Genomic DNA, 16,231 nt, shown 5'->3' with positions numbered 1-16,231 from the left:
ACATTCCAATGAACTGGAGACAACTTGTAGGAAACAGAACTCTCTGCTTAAATCAATTAAACATTAATAGAGTTTACCTAGATATGATCTCAAATATTAAAGGTTCAAGGATATTCTATGATAAATTGATTAAGAACAACGATGCCCCTAAAGTACTAGAGTATTGGAAAACTGTCTTTCAGCAGGATATAATGTGGAGTAATGTATTCAGATATTACAGGAAATGCACAAATGATTGTAAGCTGTTAGATTTTCAGTACATATTTATTTACAGAATAATCTATACAAAGAAAGAACTATTGAAGATGAAGCTAGTTGATAATGATACTTGTACTTTTTGTAAAAATACCTCAGAAGACATATTGCATGTATTTTTTTTACTGTGATTTAGTTAAAAACTTTTGGCGAAATGTAAATCAATTTCTAAATGCCTACCTCCAGTGTGATGTCACATTTACAAAATTCACTATCATGTTTGGAATGTTCTCAAACAATAAAATACTAAACCATATTATACTTTTGCCAAAAGATTCATTTATGTTTCAAGTATAAAACAACAAACACTTTCCCTTGAGGGATTTCTTAAGTTATTAAAAGATATATATACAACTGAAAAATATATATCTAGGAAAAACAATAGCTTAGATCCCTTTATAAGGAAATGGAAACATTTATATACCTTACTATGTGCTAAACATTAAGCTCTACTTATAATATCAGCCCCAGACCCTACTCACTACAACCATACCATTCAACCTTACCCCTCCAATTTCATATTCCCCTCCACAGAAACTTTAATGACATCTTATGTATATATATAATTGTTGTAATCTCACGATGTTATATTTATGAATATGCATTCGTGTATGTATGTGCATATGTATGTATATGTATATATGCATGTGTATATATGTATATGTGTGTGCGTGTGTGTATATGTATGCAATACTGTCTTTTATGTCATATATAACCTTGCAAAACATCACTGAAGCTATATCCATATATATTTGGATGTTGTCCTCTTTGCCATATGTATTTTATGTGAGACTTGAAATGGAATAAAAAAAATAATTAAAAAAACAAACATGTGTATTTACTCATGATTTGTGCGTAACGTTCCTTGTCAGCGTTAATTGGGGTTTTGGTCTCTTAGATCGCCCATCTTTACATACAGTTGGTGATAATAAAACTCTGAACTTTCACCACGTTTTCTAGTATTACACTGTTTATATCTTCCCTGTGCTCGGGCTCACAGCTCAGTGAAATCAATCAATACACAATGCAGACCAAGGACTGAGCCTTCTTGCATTGTGACATTCAGTCTGCTGCCATAAATATTCTGGATCAAATTGAACGAAACAAACACATGCAACTGTACATGTGTTTGGTGCTTGGCGTTATTCTTACCCTATCGCATTCATGTCCAAGCCTACCGATTGCGAGAGGATAACATCTGTTTGATTCAGCATTATTTTTTCTACCCGTTTCCACTCAGAATTCCTGGGAAGATGTATAAGATGACGCTGACGATGACAATCGGAGTTTCAGACTGCTTGACGTGTCTAATTGCGCGTCATATCTCCAAGGGAATTCGAAGTGGATGCTTCTCATAACCAGTGACTGCTAACATACGTCCGTGAAACAGGTGCAAAATATCTGAGAGCAACAAGCATTTGAAACCTAATAGAAATAAACTAGCGCCTTTAAACATGCAACAAAATCGAGTTCTAAATCTTAAATTCGTTCTGTTTGTTATCTAATTATATACTGTATTATCACCATTGTTTAGTTCTTTAAATTTACCTTTTCCATAGATAGGGAAAACATCTCGAATTTCAAACTTCAGCGATATGTGTAATTACAAGGCCGAATTCGAATTACCGCATAGCACACTTGCCATAGCAGCATATCATTACTGTAGAAAATGAAATCATACGCTTGAAACATGGAAAGCAAATCACCTTAGGAATTTAATTCTGTAAAATTAAACGCTTTGGAGCATAAAGCTGTAGTATATTAAAGATGGCCAAAGAATTTCCTGAACAGCTATCCTTTGTGCAGTAAGGTGAAGTGAAACGCTACCCCAAGAATTCACTTAGACTTATTGCACTTCCAGACTGTCGTGCTAGTACTGTTTTATAATCTTGTGCTACAGAGATATCAAACTGCAATTAAACTAGGATATCTCACTCAAACATAGTATATTAACGCCGAACCAGTGCTTGTTTTATTTCGGAGGCCCCTTATTTCGAGCGCTAGGCAGGAGAACAAACACCATAATCTAACGTCTTCTGTCAGGGATCGAACCACCGACCTTCCGCTTCCCAGGTCAACACTTTATCCACAAGGCCATGGTGGCGGAGTTTAGTTCTGTCGCCACATACCCAAGTGGAGGTGTTTAAGATCGTTGTCTTTGAGACAATAAGACACCTACAATACGAGCTACACGAAACAAGGACAACAGATTCATTTATTATGATGTTACAAAGTTGTTTCAGACGATTTTCCTTTTCGATCACAATTCGCAATGGGTCCACGAATACCGGTCAGAACCTCGGTTTGGGAGAGGGAAGCGCGCGCGTGTTGTTGACTCCGCCAATCCTCACGTAGCTGGTCGACGCCGGGCGTTCATAGACGTAGTAGTCGTCGTCATCTGAAACATTAACAGCTGACTGTACCAGTAACAGATGACTGTACCAGTAACAGATGACTGTACATGCCGCGTAACAGATATAGTCATCCGAGTAACGGACACATATGCAGATAGGGTTGACAAAAATTTATGGATGATCAACGTCTTTATTTTTACCGTTATTTTTACCGTTTCGGTACAGCTTCTTATACCGTTTTCAGGCATATGGAATGATGGGTGCACCAGTTTATATACAAGATACATGTACATATGATAATGAGATATAGATAACAATGGTGGGATAACAAAGCATCAAAGAAAGTTACATGATGAGCTACGATAACATGATGACGAGCTAAAATTGATCATCCACAAGTTTGTGTCATCTCTACACCACCAACTTCTAGAATCCCACTCAAACAAAACACATATGCAGCCGTGTATCATACGTACACTGTCTTGTAAATACGTACACTGTCATGTAAATACGTACACTGTCATGTAAATACGTACACTGTCATGAAAAACAATTCTACACCGGATAGACCAATTCCACCAGACAAAGAGCGGATACAAAACGTAAAAACGAAAACAGATGACAAAATATATACTGTACTAAATATGCCAACAGGCGCTGATAAAATCTTACCATATATTGGGTCCTTATCCCGCTTGTTCCTATGAATAGCAAAATTAGAAAAAAGATGTCAGAAATAGGTACAATCGTTAATGGCACACTCTTGTCATTCGTAAATTTATCTACTCCTGATTTTGAACTTGCTAAATATATTAGGTAACTTTAAAAGTTGTTGATATTCATTTCCTAATATATACATTCATAGTTTGTTAATAAAGCCTTAACGTCTACTTCTTTCATCATCTCATTTTTGCCCTTTAATAACTGTCTGCAAAACCAGATGTACCCATCTGTCATGATGCAATTAAATTTATAAAAATGCGAGTAATGCAATCGATTTCATTTTAAACAGAATTTCATTTATTATACCCACCCATATTCATCATAAGGCTCAACTCTCTTTCTTTTACCACTGAAAACACAATTGAAAATTCATCTGATACCCGATAAGGCAATGCAATCAAATTAAAATGACACGTTTATCAGTTTAGGCTGACAACATTTATCACAACTGTCGCCCCGTTATAAACTGCGTGTGTTTAATTTAAGTTAAACAGCGCGTTTTGGTTTACATGGGAACAGTTAAAACCGGACAGTTTTTGTCACCGCAAGGAACAGTAACGATGCATGTTGATCTTAATTGCCATTGTAACTAGGTTCATGGGGAGACTGCAGTCTGCACTGCAATTTTCCGTCCAGAGTTGTCTCCCTTTGCCCTCTGAGGATCCTTTCATCCTTTCATCGTTGTTTTGGATCCCCAATTCCACCTTGTTATACGCTATGGTTTGCACCATCTGTGTTATCGTGGGTTTGAAAAGAGAGCTACATATATCTGAAACTACTGTCGCGTTTGAATTTCATCCCACGCTTAAGCTTACTCTCCGAACTAGACTAGCAACTTGTCTCTGGAATGAGCATATTTTACATAAAAAACAGTTCATAATAAAAACAGAGAATATAATGAAAAGAAACCATGCGAGTTTCTTCATTTCGTGAAACTGGAAATCTAGACTTGCCACATATTCTGCCATATGGTCTGTTGCGGTCTTTCGTCACGGGATTCCTGACTTGACATTATATAGTTATTTCATTTCTGTACATATTGTGATGGGTACAGGTGGAGTGGTTAATGCGTTCTCTCGTCACACGGAAGCTCCGGTTTCGATTCCCCAATGGGTAAAACAACTAAAGCCTTGTGACTACCGCCGTTACATTGCTGGAATACTGTTACAAGCCACGTAATACCAGGCTAACTGACTCATTGTTATGGGATAAGGATTTCGTTGCCATCACACTTACCTCCCTTGTCCGCAGCAGCGACCCGTGGTACACCACCTGTATAGAAAATACAGACCGATCGCCAAGCCAATAAATAGTATAATCATAAAACACGTAAACATCGCCACATTCGCGGGGTCGTCAAAATATCCAGGTGCCTTTGTCGTAGTAGTAGTGGCTGTTGTTGTAGTTGCGGTTGTTGTTGTCGTAGTCGTTGTTGTTGTGGAGGTCGTAGTCACGAAGCTAACGGCGACAGTTCCAGTAGACGACCTTGCTGGACTGCCTCCATCCTTGGCCTCCACCAGAGCAAAGTATGTTGTCCCGTGTAGTGAGGAATCGAAGGTGTTGGTATACCTGACCTCTCCAGAACTGAGGACCGTCACGTATGGAAGAAGTCCTGAAGATCCCCCAACTTGTGAGTACGTAATTGCGTTGTTTGGAGACGTCAAGTCTCCATCTGTAGCTGCGATCGACCCCAGGGATCCAAGCGCTCGACCCTCAGAAATGGAGAAAGCGCTTAGCGTATTTGCAAATGTTGGTGTGTTGTCGTTCTGGTCCAAGATCGTGACCTGAACTTGCGCGGTTCCCGTAGCAGAGTTGGAGTCAACTGCAGCGATGGTCAAAACAGCAGATGTCGGGTAGACACCATTGTCGATGTCGTACTCGGTGTTAAAGCCAAACCGTTTGTTCGCGGCGTCGTACCGGAAGCGTTCACTGTTGTTTCCGGAAAGAAGAAATATGTCCTTTATAGTGTCACTCTCGGGGTCAGTGACTGTAAGGCCAAGGTCACAGAATGATGTATACACCTGAAGAGAGAAATAATGATGTTAGCTGGACCATTGCCCGCACCTTTCAGAAACCAACAGGAATTTCTACAAACTGCCATAGCATCAACGTTATTGGACCGTTCTGTTCTTGAGAATATTTTGTGTAACAAATTTTCCCCATTTGGCAAACACGTTTGTTAGAGGATGGTTAAACAATCAGTATGTACAAACTAGCGGTAGCATGAGAAATAATCCACCTTGCAGGGCACGATGACGCACGATCAGTTCGGTTAACACAGTAGCCGACAGAATGTTCCTGTGGGTTGACACAGGAACAGGTCCTGTTTAATTGGTCACTGGCTCGCAGGTGATCCCACGAAATAGTTACCAATTCCGAAAATCAATCTACACATTGATAGTAAAGGTGTAATGACGGTAAGTGTCAGTGACATGAATTTCGGTCGTGCAGATCAATTGCTGCTCAATATCCAGACTACATCATACCAATAATTCACTACTTTACCTGTTCACTGAGACACTACCGCGGATACATTTTAGAATTTGTACTTATATCAAATACATACACAAAGAACTTAATTAAGCACACCCTGTATATTTGTAATGAAATGGTTTTCAACACGTACATAAAAATTCTCATGGAGTTTTTTTGACCCGTATGACCCTTTGACCCATTACAAATGACAAACTGATTGGAATCCATGTTGATTTTTATGATGATAATTGCTCATTTAAGAAAAAGAACATTGGAATGTTTACTTTTGCATGTATTGGTGAATGTGAACAAATGTCAAGTTGCGTCCCTTACACGATTCAAGGTCAACAGCTAGTGCAACCTGATCTGTTTGATTGGCATAATAGAAGTTGGTGAGCAGTAAGAAAGTAAGATGCTTTATGGATAACAACTTCTATATTAAATATGATGCTACGTTTCGGTATAGATCCGCATGTACCCTAATAGCTTGACAACGGTATATGTATCTATAACGAAACGTCGCATCATATATAATAAAGAAGTTGAAAGTATCTTAAGATGCTTTCCATGTGACTGTATGACAGCCAGCACTCTCTATAACACCCCTGTCAGACTCCTAATTCTCTGAAGTGACACTCTTCGTCATTCCTCGTGTAAAGCAGCTTCCATTTGGGCCAGCTTCTGTACAGAAGGATCCCTTTGTTGCACACGACGACCAGTCATGTCCCAGATATGCTCCAAAGGGTTAAGATCGGGCTCATTCAATCGCCGGATTTGTCAGGAGTGCTTAACTAAGTTCTTTGTGTATGTTAGTGGCAGGTCCGCCATACGCGCGCACACATAAGCTTCTCTGTGAGAACGTGATTAGATGTGTTCAGGTACATACGATGTTGTTCATTTACCCCTCAATGATAGCTACATGTTCAATTCTAAGATGCCTAGCTGTTAGAACAATCGAAAAAAAAATACATTATGAGACAATAAAGGTATAGTTTTTTGATGACGTAACAATTGAATGACGTTATCCCGTCACTGCGCCATTCTAGTGTGCCCCCTCGTAATCGAATTATTTTACATTACGTCACAATGTAAGTGACGTCACGATGCATGTCAGTTGTCATCGCCTCGTACGGCCTCCTACAGTAAACTACTCCGTTGCATCCCGTTTCTTGGTTTGCAGTTGCTTCACGCAGCTAACATCACTGGTGGAAACATTACGTTTATGTTTTACGACGGTTAAAATGTGTCAATTCGACTCACAAGTTTTCAGCGACACGGTAACGTTCGCAATGTTTACATTCCACAATGCAATCGTGGAATGTCGCTTGACTACTCAACTTCCTCTGGATGTACTGATCTAAACTTACGCTGATAGTAGAAATGCAACGTTCATATTGCCCAATATGGTTTACGTTAATGACAGATGTAATTAAAATAATTCAGAAGATATTTAATCCGAACGTAAACCGTCATCAAACTGTTATCATTTGTTTATTCTGGTAACGTTCGTCTTAACGTAGGGGGGCAGACACATCAATAGAACAGCGCACCAGTTAGCCCTGTGCGAGGATTCTTAATTTAGGTCACCGACACCGTCATTTGTTTTCTACCTTAAATTAATCGTAATTATCCTTAGAAAGTATTAAATTTAGCATCTTAGAAAGATGTAAAGTTCGCTCTACCCCAATGTGTTTTGTAATAAAAGTATAGTTTTGCCCTGAACTATTATAACATCAAAGCACTCGGACTACCGTCCTCGTGCTTTAATTATAATAGTTCAGGGCAACTATACTTTTATAAAAATGAACTTTTATAACATTAGTCTCGGACTACCGTCCTCGTGCTTTAATTATAATAGTTCAGGGCAAAACTATACTTTATTAAAAAACACATTGGGGTAGAGCGAACTTTATTTCTTAAATAGTTCTTCCTTATCACATACCTGTGACTCATACATATTGCAGAAATATAAGGCCTCGTTAAATTGTGGCGCTTCGTTGACATTCAGGACAAAGAGGTTGATGTACTGTCCCACAGAGTCAAGGTAGCCGTCGTTCAGTAGGAAGGAGATGTTGTAGTAGCTGATGGTCTCGGCGTCCAAGATGTTCTGACCAGTAGTTGTTGTGGACAGACGGAGGTAGCGCTGAAAGGATAAGCGCGTCTGCTATCTTGGCATATATCATTTATTTCAAACGTCAGCGTTGATTTTCCTTTGCATGTGGACATATTTGCTCAATTTCTACGCAGGTATTTAAAAACAAACAAACTTGAATGTGATGACTTAGCAACGTTAATGGCAACTGATTTGTGGCAGAACTTATAATTTATCTATGTGTGTGAATTTGTGAAGCTCACATGATTGTTCATAGGTAAACTTGTACTGATCTGTTCCAGGGTCAACGGTAACAACAGGGGTCAAGGTTGTATAGATGTCAGGGTCAGTGGTTGTCAGTCGTATGAGTCTCTCCCCACCAGCCGCCGTCTCGTAGATGGTGATGTTGATTGGGAGATTTGTAAATGCGGGTCTTGTGTTCAAATCTGAAAAAGCAATATTGATTATCGACATTGAAAATTGTTTGTCATCAGAAACACTGAAATCTGTTATCCTCATGGGCACTAGCCAACTTATCAATGTGGATAATTTATTATCGTCTTTTGCGTGGTATCCTGAGTGTTAATACAAGGTGGGTATGCTGAACAACGGGGAGAGTTCTATGGATATACAACTTTGGTATTATTAATGTGAGCCGCCTAAGGCTGTCACGTATCCATAACTTCTTTGAGTGGCATTTCAATCCATGGAACTCATCAAACCAACTTCCAACCGCCACTCGGGGCAGTGGGGTAGTCTAGTGGTTAAGGCGTTCGCTCGTCACGCCGAAGACCCGGGTTCGATTTCCACATTGGCACATTGTGTGAAGCCCTTTTCCTGGTGTCCCCCGCTGTGATATTAATGACTCTCTTAAGGTAGCCAAATGCCTCGTCATCTAATTAGTGACGCGCATGAATGGATTAACGAGATTCCCACTGTCCCTATCTAAAAGGGCGTCAAACTAAACTCACTCACTCACTCCAACCGCCACTCAAAGAAGTGTACATACTGGACACAGTCGCACAACTTACTGGTGATGGTGGTGGTGATGGTGAAAGGTCCAACGATGTTAGTTCCGTCACTGATGTTGACTTTTATAGCCACGACAGGCTCCACGGCGGTTTTTAAATCTTTTGCAGTAGAAATGACCCCGGTGTCTGAAAAATGTACGACATGATAATCATATTCAAAGAGAGCAATGCATTAACGACACAATGTCACGCCCCCACACTTCTCTAGAAACAAAATAAATTAAATACATTTCTCACAATACTAACTATCAGCCGTCAGAGAAGCTACTATACAATTTATTCCAAAAAAGAATTACGTATTTAGATTACAATATTCAATTAAAAGTTGGAATGAATTAATGCAACGTTGCATTAAATCGACTCTCATGCCTTCTACCGGCCGAACATTATTTTAAGCGAACCCCATAGAGTTATGTTCCTTGGAACGCTCTTTACAAATATCCTACGCACAACTTGTGATTGAAACCAGTTCGGCAAACAAACAACACCGCGTGCGACAGTTTTCGATGTACTGAGTACATCCCATATATGGCAAGTGTTCCCAGTTTGGAAGGGTTGTTCGCCTCGAAGTTTCAATTATCGATTTCAGGCAAGTCGAAAGGGATAATAAGTCTTTTATTGCATCAATAGGACGCTAAAGTGAGTGCGTATGACCCAATATGTATAATATAGACCAAAATATTGTCGAAAACGTATGACATGGTGCCTTTTAATGCCGAAGCGCTGAGAGTTCCAAATTGTTTGTTTACCGATGACCCTTTACCCGTTGAACCCAACATTTTTCATGAGATCAAATCATCTAATTTTGACTACAAACTCGTCTCCTGTACATTTAAAAAGACATTTCTACCCGTGAATACACTACGTAGGTATATGATACCTTGGAGACTTCAGTCCGATAAAAGAAGGTCACATGTATCGAGGGCAGGGAAGGCCCGGTTGCCTAAGACTCTGCAATTGGCTGCAAAGAGCCGCGACATTTGGGACGCCAGAAAACAGTGATAGTGAGGTCGAGTCCCGATTATATGTCAAGATTTGCCAGCACCATACCGTGTTCATTACTTCGGTCTTTCCCCTCACATAGAACTGGAATATTGTTAACATTGCGTTGACCCCAACTCACTCACTCACTCACTCACTTGTATCAATCTGAAAGTAGTCCACTGTGGGCTCTGTATACATGGTGTAGGTGAGCGGGTCACTCTCGTTGTCCCGAACCAGCAGGGTGTAGATAGTTGTGTCCACTGCCGTGTTGCTTGCATCAAGAGTTCGCGACACTAGAAACATTTGGAACTAGATTTGGAACATGACATTGTGTAGGATTAATCTTGATACCAATAGACCTTTCAGACAGCAAGGCAAGGTTTCTGTAATGATAAGTTTAAGTTTTCGAACAAGCACTGAAAGCAGTGTAGTCATGGATCTGCACATCCAACTTCAGCCAACGCAGATATAACTTCTCCCAATACGGTCAAGGTGTCGGATTAATTTAACATGAATAACAAGGGACCTGGGATAATGGAGGGTCTGCTCACCTCCAGGGAAGTCTGTGATGTAGGGTGCCTGGTTAGGCTGAATGTCCACCTCCAGAGTCTGCGTGTCCGTGCTGCCATCTGCTGCCACACACTGGATGTCCAGGAAGTACGACTTGGCGATGTTGCGGTAGCTGAGTGCGCTGTTGGCCTGCCCTGCTACGTAGTACACGTTGAACTCTAAACACATGAAAAGGTAACGTCACATTAAAACAAGTAACTCTGGAAAACCATCTTCCTTGTGATACGTGTTGGAAAAGACTTTATGAATTAAGTATAGATTTCTACCTCACCGTTAATTGGCATGGCTATTCACTGTGACCGATACCTCTACATTATAAATGTAACAATGTATTTTTGCAATATGCATAAAACTTGCCATTAGATTAAGTAGGGCTGGTGTTAACATAGTACTTTAGATATATTTCACTTGGAGGACGTTGGCCCCCGACGTCTGAAGTCGCTGTGTAGAGATGTGGAGTTTGCTGGAAACCTTCAATTGTGGGCTCGAATTCCGGTTCGTCTTGAGTATGTATCTAGAAAGTGGTATGCCGCCTGTTTCTTCTATACTGTCTTCCTATATAGGGACGGTGGGGTAGCCTAGTGGTTAAAACGTTCGCTCGTCACGCCAAAGGCCCGGGCTCGATTCCCCATATGGGTACAATGTGTGAAACCCATTTCTGGCGTCCCCCGCCGTGATATTGCTGGAATATTGCTGAAAGCGGTGTAAACCTAAACTGTCTCACTCACTCACTCCTACATCAAACTGGCATGTAGCTGAAATACTCCCCACTTTTATATGTTCCTGTACGCTGTGCAGAACCTTGTCAGTGTATCCCGCGGGTATGACATAGTGGTTTGAGGTGCTGCTGTTCACAATTCCATCCCTAAGTCATAACAGGATCCGCTAAAATCGACAGCACATTTTACTGAAAACTAAATATAATGACCTGAGAAAGTATACTTCTTCCAGCACCGGAAGGGCGCCCCTGACGGCTGCTCACGTACAATGTTGCAGGTTGTGCACGTCCCTGATCCTCCAACGCTGTTATCGGTACACGTCACAGTGGTCAGTAGTGTCTCGATCTGCGTGTCCTCGTGGAGGTTGACCACGACGAAGGGGGAGATAACCGGGTTAGGAGCAGGCGTCGTTGCCTTAATATGTATCAAAGTAGGGAATATTGTGCAGACTTAATGTTTCAATACATTGGGTATTGTATCTTGGCTAAAAAAGCATGCACTTGAATATTGGATTTGACCAGGAAATACAAACGTTACCCACTCATTATCAATCGAATTACCATAATAATAATAATAATAATTGTTTACTTTCAACCACCATCACACATGGGTGTATACTTTTGTTTGCCCGACAATGAATAATACAAAGAAATCAAAGTTAAAAAGCTCACTAAACTCACTATTGGTATAATACAACACCATAATGTAAAACATTGTAAAAGATTTTACTGGCATGAAAAACAGCCTGAAATGTTATCTTTTCGACTACCCTGAACCTAATACCAAAGAATGTCAGTGGGCACAGACGCTGCTAAAATATTCAATACATATACACGGCAGTTTGACGGTGATCTGTTATCTTTGTCTAGTCCTGTCTTTGATGGATGGCCAAACATTATCCGCTACATTAGTGTCTAATAACTGAGCCTATTGGCATCGTTTTGATACCATACGAACAGTTTTAGCATACAAGTAAGTAGGTACATTTCTAAACTATAACATTAATCTCATATATATTGAAACGAACAGGTGCATTCAATCTCATGTCAGTCATACTATGATCATGACTTCTTAATAGCATTGGGGCGTTGGGGTAGCCTAATGGTTAAAGCGTTGGCTCGTCACGCCGAAGACCTCGGTTCGATTCCCCACATGGGCACAATGTGTGAAGCCCATTTCTGGTGTCCCCCGTCGTGATATTGCTGGAATATTGCTAAAAGCGACGTAAAACCCAACTCACTCACTCTTAATAGCATTGCTACACGTATCTCGAACTGTCAGGCCTCATGGTATGCATATTGGACAAGCCTTTACGACTTTGTTTTTCACACTAATTCGCATAAACATTACAACTAACCCAAACGTAGGTTATCAAGCCTGACAGGATATATGATTCTTCATACGTGAGTGAGTGAGTTTACTTTTACACCACTTTTAGCAATATTCCAGGAATATCACGACGACACCAGAGAGGACCTTGACATCTTCATACGTGGTCATTAGAACTAATGCATGAGAGTCATAATATCAATTTGTACTTACCGCATCTACTCTTGAAACTACAAAGACACCGACAAAAAGAACTTGAAAAAAGTAAAAATATCCATATTAGTTTGGGAAGTTTAGAAGGGACTTGATATCCAACGTAGCGTTATCCAGCACATATATAGGCGTCTTCTTTGAGGATTGGACACCACATGTAAAAATCCTGCATAAGTTAAACAATCACCCTACACGTGTAGTGTGTCGAGCTCGAGAGGATCTAGTCCCCTGGTCTGGGCACATATCAATCAGAGACTAACATCGATGTGTTCAGTACAAGTATGTCGGACTAGTGTAAACACGCTACCTTTTCACAGGAATCAAACAAACTTTTCTTTAAAGCCAATAGAATAGGTCAACATCCCATTTAGATATGTCCACCCAATGATCAAGCGACATATACATGTTTGACGTACAACTGTCAACACAACAGCAATGGGGTGGCGTTAATGTATGGCGACAGAAGCTGGGGTAAACCTTTGTTTATTTTGTCAATATAACGCTTTATTAAGATAGTACTGGGCCTCGTTGGGATTACAGAGCAAACACTGGCTTCTGTTTATATGAATAATGGAAAATACTTTGGAAGGGTGAACTCGCAGTTAAAATCAATACGTTCAATACACGAGTGTTGGGTTGCTCTCATTAGTTTCCATATACAGCGAGTACACAAAGACATTTACTATTTAAAGAACGTAAAACGATTTTCAAACTAGTGAGAATTTTTCCAGCTCTTAACTACTATATTGTGACTGGAACGATGTAAATAATATGATATTCTTTCATGTAACATATCAGACATATGCAAGCCTATCGTAATGACATTTTTATGTTATTAACTGTGCATACCTCACGTGTTATGGTACGTTTCGCCAGATGAAGGAATAAACGGCACTGGGAAAATATATTAACATATGTTCTGTTTATGCATTTATTGAATAGAATGCCAGGTTAGGCAACGTGTATCTTGGTGATTTTGCAAACAATGGGTGTAGCTTCACTGGGAAATGCTACATTAATTTTGTTTATGCATTCGCTTTGATCTGGGGCCTGTGGGTTAGCCTAGTGGTTAAAGCGCTCGTCCCGGGTTCGATTCCCCACATGGGTACAATGTGTGAAGTCCATTTCTAGTGGCCCCCGCCGTGATATTGTTGGAATATTGCTAAAAGCAGTATAAAACTCAACTCACTCACTCACTGTGGTCTGTTCAACAGGATGTGTTCTTTTATTGAATGATGTTTATTTTTCAATTGTATGTAAATATGTCTAGAAGCTGAACACCTACACAAGGAGGTGGTGATGCCAAACTCACCTTGTAACTCGCCTTGTAACTCACCTTGTAACTCGCCTTGTAACTCACCTTGTAACTCACCTTGTAACTCGCCTTGTAACTCACCTTGTAACTCACCTTGTAACTCGCCTTGTAACTCGCCTTTAACTCGCCTTGTAACTCACCTTGTAACTCACCTTTTAACTCACCTTACACGGAATCATTGTTTGTTCATTTTGTGTTGTGGTTGAATGACGTCACACCACTACACCATGCATTGCATGATAGACAGAGTGGAATTTAGATGTCATGTATCAGTGATGCTGGTGAAGTTTTCAATGACGGTCATCTGCAGAATGAATCATAAAAGGATGGCATGTATTTTATCGCATTAAAAATCCCGCAAGTTCGTCAAACACCTCCAAACAAATATTCCCTAGGTTTCAGATACATAAAGTGATACCACCCTTTCCATGAGCATAGTAAATATCTTCTTAAAGTAGAGCTGATTCTAACGATATCACACGCATGCGCTGACCTGTGATGATACCGGGTATTTGGGAAGAGGTATCCTGCCGGTGACAGTACCCGTGACAGATACATGCCAAGACAAATCAATATCATCCTATAAAAGATCTTTAATATTTATACACACTTTTATACCAGGGGGCATTATTTGTCTGATCAGTCCTATTTTGTTTTCCTGTTCTTATCTGAAATACTCATAGTTCAACGTCTCCCTCAAACCTGTATGAACGTTCAGTGTGTTTGTTGGACCTACTGGACAGCAGATGAACCTCAAATTGTAAATGCAAGACATTCACACTCTGCTTGCAGTTAGCTATTTGTGTGTTCTTTACACAGATTTTGGTATCATGTTAATTTCATTTCAAATCAGAGATTACAACCGTTTTAACGGAAGGTATTATATGGTGTGAGTTTCGCTAACACCTGGTGGCATCTTTGACTTTCACTGCAGTATTTGTTTTGGTTGATAACCAATCTTGGTTATTCTCTGTTTGCTGTTTCATTTTGCCCGAATACACATTCAAACAAGAATACGCTAATTTGGTCTGTCTTAAGAAGTCGTTTGTTATAGAAAGAAAGTTTGATTGATTTTTGTGCGTGTTTTTGCATAGGAGAATGACAAATTATTGAAATCATATCCCTCGTGTCTTCATGAGTACAATTTCTATTCTGGTATCAGTCAACTGTACTTTCACATTTGCTTAAGTCTATATGAGGATATGGATGTACTTTTTCCATCTATAGAGGATTTGAGGTAGCCTAGAGCTTAAAGCTTTCCCTAGCCACGCCGAAAGACAGGATGCGATTCCCCACATGGGTACAATGCGTGAAACCCGTTCTGGCTGCCCAGGGTTGATATTGCCGGAATATTGCTAATAGCGCTTCAAAGCTCATACACTTAAATCGAGTAAGGTTTGGTATAATCGCTACCTGCATTCAGTGACATTAAGACAAGTCGTTGTGAATTTCAGTCCTCGCTGATAAATTATTAACCAAGTACGACTAGGCTACATATAAGCATTTATAAACTTCACACATAAGTCCTTACTAAAATCATTTATGTTTGTACCGTTCAGGGTGTTCTTAATTGTCTCACAGTAACGAAAAGCAGTGACACGTTTTTGTGAGTTGACATTGGAGAAGAATTATGAAATTCATCAGTGTGTTTATCTGTTATTGCACCATACGATTCACGAGAAATGAGAAATTTGCATATTCAATTTGCTCAGATGTTTGATCAAGGTTACAGCATATATAGAAGATGTATGCCTTCAAAGTATCTTATGATTGACATATTGAGAACATTCCAAATTTGGACTAACATGACAAAATGGAGGTTTTTTTCGTTTGAATTGACTAGCCCTGACATGTGTTTGTGACGGGTAACAATGGTGGGGCATGATACATGCACTTGGTATCGTCACTATTTCACAGTGGCTCATAAACACGTGTTCATGGTACGGTGCGATACAGCTGACTGTTCTTCTCAGCGATTTCTCCTGGAAATGGGAAGGATTTCGTCGTGTTTATTGCTCGTGTAGTTCATATTTCATGAACTGCCGCATACATAATTCATACGAAGCCATCTTTCGGTAATGAATGATGTGGCGGTGAATTCTGTTTCGTCTCACGTTTCATGTCTTGACATGTCAAGTGTAGAAAGTTCTGAAAACTGTTAACCTGAGACT

General features: G+C 39.9%; 1 protein-coding gene across 1 annotated transcript; it reads right to left on the bottom strand.

Annotated features, from left to right (window-relative positions):
• Nucleotides 1–2,453: 2,453 nt before the first annotated feature.
• Nucleotides 2,454–14,239, bottom strand: LOC124257382 (cadherin-23-like). The gene is made up of 12 exons (XM_046691428.1): nucleotides 14,225–14,239; nucleotides 11,413–11,617; nucleotides 10,466–10,642; nucleotides 10,070–10,207; nucleotides 8,931–9,056; nucleotides 8,163–8,345; nucleotides 8,097–8,107; nucleotides 7,750–7,950; nucleotides 4,569–5,353; nucleotides 3,643–3,681; nucleotides 3,282–3,310; nucleotides 2,454–2,653 (listed from the first exon to the last, which is right to left on the bottom strand). Exons 1-12 carry the CDS (start codon nucleotides 14,237–14,239, stop codon nucleotides 2,547–2,549), a joined length of 2,016 nt encoding a protein of 671 aa, XP_046547384.1. The 3' UTR covers nucleotides 2,454–2,546.
• Between the last annotated feature and the right edge of the window lie 1,992 nt (nucleotides 14,240–16,231).

The sequence above is a fragment of the Haliotis rubra genome, unplaced genomic scaffold (assembly GCF_003918875.1).
Source record: "Haliotis rubra isolate DU_JTF1 unplaced genomic scaffold, ASM391887v1 Scf66, whole genome shotgun sequence".
Taxonomy (NCBI): Eukaryota; Metazoa; Mollusca; class Gastropoda; order Lepetellida; family Haliotidae; genus Haliotis; species Haliotis rubra.
This window is presented reverse-complemented; position numbering and strand designations above follow the sequence as displayed.